The sequence below is a fragment of the Brassica oleracea genome, chromosome C7 (assembly GCF_000695525.1).
Source record: "Brassica oleracea var. oleracea cultivar TO1000 chromosome C7, BOL, whole genome shotgun sequence".
Taxonomy (NCBI): domain Eukaryota; kingdom Viridiplantae; phylum Streptophyta; class Magnoliopsida; order Brassicales; family Brassicaceae; genus Brassica; species Brassica oleracea.
In genome coordinates, this window is record NC_027754.1 from 32,587,737 (window position 1) to 32,597,422 (window position 9,686).

At 31.6% G+C, this 9,686-nt stretch overlaps 1 protein-coding gene across 1 annotated transcript; it reads right to left on the reverse strand.

Moving 5' to 3' along the window:
* Nucleotides 1-579: 579 nt before the first annotated feature.
* On the reverse strand, nt 580-2,514 carry LOC106307077 (cytochrome P450 71B34-like). The gene is made up of 3 exons (XM_013743938.1): nt 2,123-2,514; nt 1,477-2,057; nt 580-1,286 (listed from the first exon to the last, which is right to left on the reverse strand). The coding sequence occupies exons 1-3, from the start codon at nt 2,427-2,429 to the stop codon at nt 681-683; spliced, it is 1,494 nt and encodes a 497-aa protein (XP_013599392.1). The 5' UTR covers nt 2,430-2,514; the 3' UTR covers nt 580-680.
* Nucleotides 2,515-9,686: the final 7,172 nt, after the last annotated feature.

Genomic DNA, 9,686 nt, shown 5'->3' on the forward strand with positions numbered 1-9,686 from the left:
GGTATATTCCGACGAATTCTGGGCGTCGGAATATACCGTGAACCAATATCCGTCGGAATACACCGACGAACCAATGTCCGTCGGTATATTCCGAGGAACCGTTGTCCGTCGGTATATTCCGACGCCCAGAGTTCGTCGGAATATACCAATTTTAAAAAGGAATTAATTTTGCATTTTTATATATATTTTTATATTAAAAATTAATTAATAAATTTAAAAAAAAAACAGAAATTTAAAACTAATAATATTATATAATTTAAATTCATACAAACCGAAATAGAAAAAAAACATTCAGAAAGTTTAAAATTCATACAAACCGAAATAGAATACAAAACGATACCGACGGATAGGTTCGTCAGAAATTCGTCGGAATAGACCGATTCGTCGGAATCAGTCTATTCCGACGAATTTCTGACGATTTCGGCCATCAGAATCCCCATGTTTTCTTGTAGTGTATATATCATATTTTGGCTAGATGTTCATACAAATACAATTTCTAGACAATACAATATGTGTTTTATTGTCTAGATAAATATTAACCCTTTTTCTCATTGAGATAAATATTAATTAATTAAATACTGCTTTATGAGAAAAAGGTAGTTATGATTTTGTATAATCTTGAAAAACTCATGAACTAGTTTATAATCTTATGCTGAACTTATTTTAGAAAACGAAAGATCTTAACGCTTAACCGGAACAAGTAGAAGATCATGTTTCTTGTAAATAGTAAGTCCTGGAGCTTCCTCCATCTTCACATCCTCACATTTCATTCCTTCTGGTAACTCCCAGTCAAAACGATTCAGCAGATTCACCAGACCAAACTCAACCATTTTAGTCCCCATGTAAATTGCAGGACACATTCTCCTACCACTCCCAAATGGCAACAACTCAAAGTTCTGTCCTTTCACATTAATATTACTATCCATAAACCTTTCTGGAATAAACTCTTCTGGGTCTTTCCATGCATCTGGATCACGCCCTATAGCCCAAACATTCACTTGCAGCCTTGTATTGACTGGAATCTTGTAGCCGTCGATCTCAAATTCAGTCATTACTTGTCTTGGAAGCAGAAGAGGTGTTGTAGGATGAAGCCTCCATGTCTCTTTAATCACCATTTTCATGTACTCTAGCTCCTCAGTTTCTTCTAAGCTGATTAGTTCTTTGTCCCCATATTTTTCTCGGATTTCAGATTGAACTTTCCTCATCAGTCGTGGGTTTCTTGAGAGTTCAGCCATTGCCCATGTCATTGTTATTGCAGAAGTATCTATTCCCGCTAGAAGAATGTTCTAAAACAATAATTAAACTTAGCATGTGAAATACAATCAAACATCGAAATTTGATATTGTATAAATCTATTCCATCCATTTCATAATATAAAATATTTAGAGCATTTTTAGTGATTGATTGAATTATTTTTAAATTATAGTTCTGTGGTGTTTTTGTTTTGGAGAACATATATTTTTTAATTGTACTTACAATGAGGAGTGCTTTGATATTGTTTGTTGTGAATTTTGCTTGTCCAAGAACAACTTTTTCCTTTTCCAACTTCATGAGAAGGTCCACGAAATCTTCATTCTCTTCTTTGCCTTTCTTTAGATGCAGATCAATCATCTGTTCACAGAAGGCATCGAGATCTTGTGCGCTTCTCTCTCTACGTTTGTGTAAACCCGTGAATCGATCCAAGATCCAGCCAATATAAGGGTAAAAATCTGAGGCAGAGAAGCTCCCTAAAATCTCAAGTGCCTCAGGGACTAACTCGTTGAACCTCTCACTGTCAAGCACAGTGTCTTGGAAACTCACACCAAATGATGCCCTGCACACCACGCCAGCTGTTAAAGAAAGAAGCTTCTCGCTCATGTTAACCGGAGATTTCTTAGCGCCTGATTCAGCAAGTGAAGTCATCAGTTTCCTCATCTCCTCGTATTTGATGGGTTGAATCGAATGAATACGTTTGATGTTAAAGAGTTCTTGAACAGAGAGCTTCCTTATTTCTTTCCAGTAATCATCAAACGGAGAGAAAGCGATGTCCTTGTAGTTGTAAGAGAGCTTCCTTGAGCCTGGAGAAACCATTGATTATGTTATCATAATCAATATAAATCAAAACTTTAATTAGGTAAAGTACCTGCTAATGATGGACGGCTACAACAATTAAGGTCAAAGACTCTTAGGGCTTGTTTTGCTGTATCAGGAGTAGAAACTACGATCATTGGGACTGTACCAAGCTTCATAAATATCACTGGACCATACTTTTTGGAGAGTCTCCATAGAGACTGATGTGGCAATTCTCCAAGCTGATGTAAGTTTCCGATGATTGGAAGCGTTGGAGGGCTTGGAGGTAGTTTGGAGTTTGATTGTTTGAACAGTTTAAGGAAAATTATTGAGACTAGGGTAAGAACTAAAAGGTATAGGAGATAGAGAGAGATTGCCATTGTTTTTTTCCTAATTGTTTCATCTGTGTTTTCTGTTTCTCAGATAGTTTCACTGAATTTGTGCTTTACAGCTAATGATCTCTTTGTGAAAATATGTATGATAACATTTTTATGTGGAGGATAATTACAGCTAATGTCTCTTTGTGTGTGAAGAGATAATGTTCTGAGGTAAGTCCATTATCTATTATATTAAAACCGTCCATTATCTATTATATTAAAACCTAAATATAACCTATTGATATAGTTGTTGTTCAACTATTTTAATACAATCATTAAAAAAATTTATTAATCATTTAAAAAAACATTATACCCGCCACGGAATCTAGTTTCGATTAAATCTCGGATTGTTTTATTGTCAGTTTGAAAGCTTGGTTTCATTGTTTTCGTTCTCCAATTTATCTTTCAAACAACTTTGCATCTCTATTTACTTTACTCTATTTGGCCCGTTTATTTTGATTTTCTACATAAAATTTTAAATTATTTTCTGATAAATCAGTGTTATACTGTTATTCGGGATGGGCGTAAAATCTGGAATCCAAAATCCAAACCAAACCCGAATTAAAAAACTTGACCGTTATCTGATCCGAACGGATCTTGTAGGGTGGTACAAAATATGTCTGAACCCTAAATGTTATTAACCAAATCCGAATGAATAACTCGAAAAATTTAAAATTAATAGTCAATATAAATATTTGAAATATATAATCATTTCAAATACTTGTTTATATTGATCTGATACATAAAATAAGTAATAAAATTTAAATAAATACCTTAAATATTCAATTAGTTATAAATAAATACTTCATAAATTTGTTTGTTTAAATAACAAGTCTACTCTATCTATAAGGTACTGCATATTGGTTACAAACGATGCTTGTTCTTATGCTTGATTTAACATTTTATTGTTATTTTATCATTTTGATGTGTGTTAGATTATTTTTTATTCAATTTAAGTGCTTTTGTTTATGTTTTACTTTCAAATTTTGTCTTTTACTTCGAATATATCCGAACAAAACCGATATAACCCAAATTCGAATGATATATAATTATTTTATGGGTTTTAAAGTGTATTACAAATTAGAATTGAACTCGGAGTGTTATTATCTGAACACGACTCATACTTATAAAATATTAGAATAGGACCTAGGAAGGTGAATACAAAAATTCGAAATGGCCGATCCAAATCTAAACGGGTATCCGAACGCCCATGCCTACATATTATGTCGGTAATACGTACGTTGTCAATTATTATGATCATTGCTTAACATGTGACTTATATTGTGTGGATGAGAACTCTTTCACAGAAGCTCACTTTTCCACTTCACAATTATTTCAAATTATGGTTTAGAGTTATATAATCGTGGCCTTAATTTGTTATTTGTTATTTATTGTTTCTCAGTTGAATTTCTCTATAAACTCGTTATTGGTTGACGATAATATTATGAGTTGTGTTTAGACTCCAATGTATGGAACACACTCCAATGTATAGAACACATTCCAATGTATAGAACACATTTGTATATGCAAACTACAAACATAAATGGTTGCATAGCTATGGGTTGTTGATTTATATGAATTAAAGATGCTAATTTTAAGAGCTAATAAATAATGGAAAGAGTGAGAGTATGATTTAAGATATTTTTTAACACCATCTATCTTATTAATGTAGAAGTATTTTAAGCTTTTGTTTGGCAACATAGATAGCAGTGAAAAAAAAATAATGTTGTTTGGAAACATCGATAGCAGTAAGTTAGAAAAAAAAATTAAAGAGCTTATGCTATTAAAAAAATTGGAAGTCCATTACATTATATTAAAAAGTAAAGGGCTTATGTTACTTTATATACATATTCAAATGAAAATAATAATTTAAAATTTATTTATATCAAAAATTCATTCAAAAATATACATATATTCAAAATTTGATTTTTACTAACATATTTTCCAAAAACCATTATAAAATGTTTTCAATATATAAGAAAAAGATAATACAATGCCCAGTTTCAAACACCAACTTAAATTATGGTTTTTATATTTTACTTTAAAATTTCAAAATATAATATATGTGATTATTTATAAGATTGTACGTCGAAAATATTATTAATTATAAGAAAACGTATTTAACGGTATGTATAAAATGCGATTAATTATATGATAACACATATTTTTGTAACCTATGATGACACATATAGGATATATAATAGTGATTAGGGATGGGCGTTCCGGTTCATTTTCGGGTCTCTTTGGGATTTCGTGTTCGGTTCAGATCTTTGAGGATTCGGTTCGGATTTGGATAACCAATTTAAATTATTTTAAAATTTTAAAATTTTATTATATGCTTTAATTTTTTAAAAAATCTATAACAATAGAATATATTACATATAAATTTGAATAACATATGTAAGAATACTTAACTTAACATATACATTGGTTTGGTTTAAATATTTGGATACAAAATGAATAATTATTTAAGTATTTTTGGAGTTTTGAGTATATTTTAACTATTTTAGATATTTACGTTTGATTATTTGTATATATTTTCAAGTATTTAAGCGAACTTTAAAGTATCATATATATTCTGGATGTTTTTATATATATTAAATCTAAAAATAATTAATATATATAAGTATATAAATCTATTTTGGATATCCAAAATACTTCGGTTCGGATCGATTAGGTTTCAGTTCTTCAGATACCAAAATTTTGAATAATTTGGATATTTAATCAATTTCTGTTTGGATTTGTACTACTTATTCGGATTGGGATCGGTTCAGTTCTTCGAATTCGAGTTTTTTGCATAACCCTAAATAGTGACATAAAAACAAATAATATCATTTTTTTTAAGAAATACACTCGCGCGGACGCGCGGATCAAAATCTAGTGATTATGGAGGATGGAGTAAAAATAGAAAAAAAAAAACATTCATTTGTGCATACACTCAGCGTGCAGGGCCGGCTTAGGGCGTGGACCTCGGGGCCCAAACATTTGTTAACAAAAATAATATCAAAGAGAAGAGCTATCATCCCATATGCCCTTATACGACAAAAACAAATCCACTATATCCCTTCCTAATCTCAATATCCTTCATCATTTAATGAAACCCGATTTTACTTTTATTCATTTACGAAATTAATTATTTTTTAAAAACAATTCAAAATTTCAAAATTTCAAAATTTTAAGTTTTCAAATTTTCGACGTACAACTGGTCCAATTATGTTATACTGGTCCAACTAATTATACTGGTATTACTAGTATACTGAGTTATACTAGTAATACTTATGTAGTTGTACTGAGTTATACTAGTAATACTTATTTATTTGTGATACTAGTAATACTTACATAGTTATACCGAGTTCTATTAGTAATACTTACGTAGTTGTACGGAATTGTACTGAGTTCTACTGAATAAGTTATAATTAGTTGTACTCATACAATTCTACCAAATTATACGAGTTCTACTGAATCCAATCCGCAAATAAAATCAAAGAAACACACAACCAAATACAAAAATTATAGATCCATAACTTCCATAGAATAAGAACCGGACTTAAATATCCAGAAAAATCCAAAATCGAAGAAAAACAAGAAGAACCCTAAATCAAAGAAACCCATAATTTTTCATAAACATTGTTTCTGTTTCGTCAATGCCTTAAGAACCCTAACTCGAAAAATCCAGAACATGCGGAAATTGTAGATCGAGAACCCATAGATCTACTTTTAAGTAGAACAATCTCAAGGAAAGTCTCTATCTTAGTTTCCGTCGTCTTCTCCACCATTGTTTCAGGTTGAATTACAGGGGTTCATCGCAGAAAAATAGAGAAAGAAGAGAAGAAAGTCATGGAGAAAGAAAGAAAATAACAGTTTTGGAGAGAAGAAGAGGTGGGAGGAAGAAGAGAAAAAGAAAAATCTGAAAAATGAAAATGTATCGATGCTTCTTATATTATTAGGATTAGGGATATTTTTGTAATTTAGTAATTTTATGAATTAAAAATAAACCAAAACAAAACTAATAATATAACAAGAATATTTTAGCTTTAAAAAATGGATCGAGGGGCAATAGAGACGATTACTCGGAAGTCTAAATTTTTTTAAAATAATTAGTGATAAAGACCCATAAATTTAAGTTGTCTATAGATACATATATAAAAAAAAATTTGCCTAAGAACCCATATATACTTTGAGCCGCCGTTGTCGGCGTGACCACTTGATCAATTGAACTTGGGACGAGCGTTTTTGTATGTTGGTAGCTTGGCAGATTGTGGGCAAGTACATTAATCCACATGGATATTGGTTCTTAAATTTTTATACATTGATCCGTGCACCGAATGTTTATAATGATATACAAAATCTAGTTATTTTACATTTTTGATTTATAATTGGCATAAAATTTATATTGATTAACTAATAAATAAAACTACACTATTATTATTATGATAATCTAATTAATGATGTAATTTATTGTTAATGTGATATAATTAATAAAATTATTAAATTGAGTCAAATATGGAAAAATAATTATTATAATTATATTAATGAAATTACTAAAAAATACTTATTTTTTTATATTGTTATACATGTTTCCAAACAACTTATGTATCTAAATATTCAGTTTTAATAACATAGATACCATAGATATATCACAAGATTGTATAACATATCTTTAGCAATCTTTAACTTTGTCCCCATCATATATTATATATGGCATATACTGATTTATAAATAATATATTTTATAAATAATATATTGGGATCATGATTCACACTGATCGTAATAAATGCGCTGAATTTATAACACAAGAAGACATCACATAATAATATCGTCTTGACGTCATACACTATACCAAGTGGTTCTTGACAGAACTAGACATTTTATTTGATTCGATTTGTTCTTAGTTTCGATTCGATTTGAAAATATGTATATCTGCAAATCTTAGAAGGAAACCAAGTATTAAAAATTAATATCCGCTAAAAATAAATCAAAACACAAATACTAAAAACTTCAGAGTCGGAATCCGCTCTGCTCCACTTTTATACTAATAGATGTATATCCCCTATATATTATTTGAGAAGCATTACAACTTTTTTTTTAGCCACATGTCATCACTAGAATGATTCTTAGAATCATTAGAGAAATATGTTGGTCCAACTAATTATATAATAAGTTTTTTTATTAAACTAACAATAAATTCATCATTAATGTACTTTATTATTTTCTTAAATAAAATTTATGGAATTGCCTAATGTGGCTAAAGTATATACGGCAATTAATGATTTTGAATAATAAAGATTTAATAAAAAATATTGTATCTTCTATCATATTTGTTTAAATTTAAACTATTAAATAAATTAAACAACCACAATAACCATATAATAAAAATTTAGATTTTTATGTATATGTTATATTTTGAATTTTTACGGCTATAAATTACTAAAACTGTTAAAAATCTCACATTCAAATTTTATATTCCATGGTTTAAAATTTTGTTAGGACAAAATACAAATGATTACAAAAATTATATAAGTAAAAAGTCTAATTTAATTAATTATTAAGATTAATATATATATCGTTTTAAATTAAACTATAAACCATATAAATACAATATTTTAGTTTCAAAATTTACTTTGAACAATTTTTTTGATAAAAGTTTTGAACGATCATTGACAACTTATTTTTTTTAATTATAAATTATTAAAACTATTAATCCCACAATAAAAATTATTTTTTGGATTAATAAAATTGATTTATATGTTCGCACCAATTTAATTATATATTTAATAGTTATTGACTTTTAATTATTTAATATATATTTATTATTTCATAATATGTAAAAATATTTAATACATAAAATAATTTATATATATAATGTTGATTCCGCGCAAGGCGCGGATCTTAACCTAGTTTACAATTAAATCTAGAGTATTTACAAATAGATGCTCCAGCTCCGGTAGTGGATGCAGAACGCGACAAACTGCTATGGCGACACGGGGAGGATGACTACAAAGCATGATTCTCTTCATCGAGGACATGGGATCAAGTGCGAAGACATGGGATCAAAACGAAATCGGATAACGCTCCGGCGTCTGGTAAGCGCGTGAGCGCCACCGCCAGAGGCACCCTTTTATCTATATCCCAGTTTTCCCTTTGCTTCTCCACAGGTTTCTCCCTCTCCTGTCCGATATGCTTGAGGAATTGGTTTTGGGTTTTGTTTCCGGTAAAGGCCTTGCTCGAGAGAGGTTCGATCTGGTGACATATCCGCTTTATCTGATGTCTTGGCGAGGTTATGGAGTGCTTTCAGGTGGTTTGGAGTCAGCTTGTATGGTTTGAAGGAGGAGATCTGATTTTTTCCTCTTTTGGATTTTTCTCTCGGTGCTCGTCGTCCTTTGCGGGGGAGTGAAGGTTTGGTTTTCCTGGTTTGAGGTTCGTCGCAATCTCTGACCGGTGGTGTCGTTCGGTACTGTTGGTGGACATGGTTTCTCTCCTCGGTGTCTTGGGGTTTGGGTGTCTAGTCAGCGGTGTTTAGTAAACTCCAGAGGATCCTTCTACTCCGGAGCCGTGTCATAAGTTTGAGCTATGCTGGCGGAGATGGTGGCTCGAGTCTGTTCCAGTACGTGGGGGATACGAGAAAAGCTTGTAAGGTAGTCGTCTATGGCTCCTCGGCGGCTGCTCGTCGACCCTCTTCACTGTGGACCTCCACTGCTTTGTCTCTCTATGGTTCTTCGGGTTGGTGATGGTGGTCTTCATCTCGGAGTTGTCTCTCGGTTCACACTGCTTCATCTTCTCTCTTGGCACCAAGAAGAGGCTTAACAAGCACGGTTTTCCGCTTCTCGATTCTCGACAGGCGGCAAATGTCAATGCGTATTGGGCGTTTGGTTCTCATCGAACGATTGCTCTTTGGCGCTTGGTTTCAACATTTGGCTGATTCAGATATCTCAGTGCCAAAGGTGATCACTTGAACAGCTTTGGTAGTGTGATTACCCTTTTGTGCAGGTTTGGAGGCTTTCTATATGGAGTTTAGTGGTGAGCACAAGCCCGATTCTTGCATCGTTCGGTGTTGGAGGAAACTGTACATGCCGGTTCTTGGCTTCTTACTCAGGTAATTTGTCCCGTAACCTTTATTTTCAAGCATCGAGATCTTAATTATTGGTGATGATTACAAATCGATAAGATTATCGGGAACTAGCTACTCCGGAAGCGACACAGGAAGTCTCGGCATCTTAGAAAACAAGGTGAATTTCACATTTTGTGATTTCGCTAATTGTT

Coding starts and splice junctions, on each gene's coding strand:
- LOC106307077 (XM_013743938.1), bottom strand. CDS start 2,429: ATGGCAATCTCTCTCTATCTCCTATACCTTTTAGTTCTTACCCTAGTC. Junction 2,058..2,122: donor TAGCCGTCCATCATTAGCAG/GTACTTTACCTA, acceptor TGGTTTCTCCAG/GCTCAAGGAAGCTCTCTTAC. Junction 1,287..1,476: donor ATATCAAAGCACTCCTCATT/GTAAGTACAATT, acceptor TTATTGTTTTAG/AACATTCTTCTAGCGGGAAT.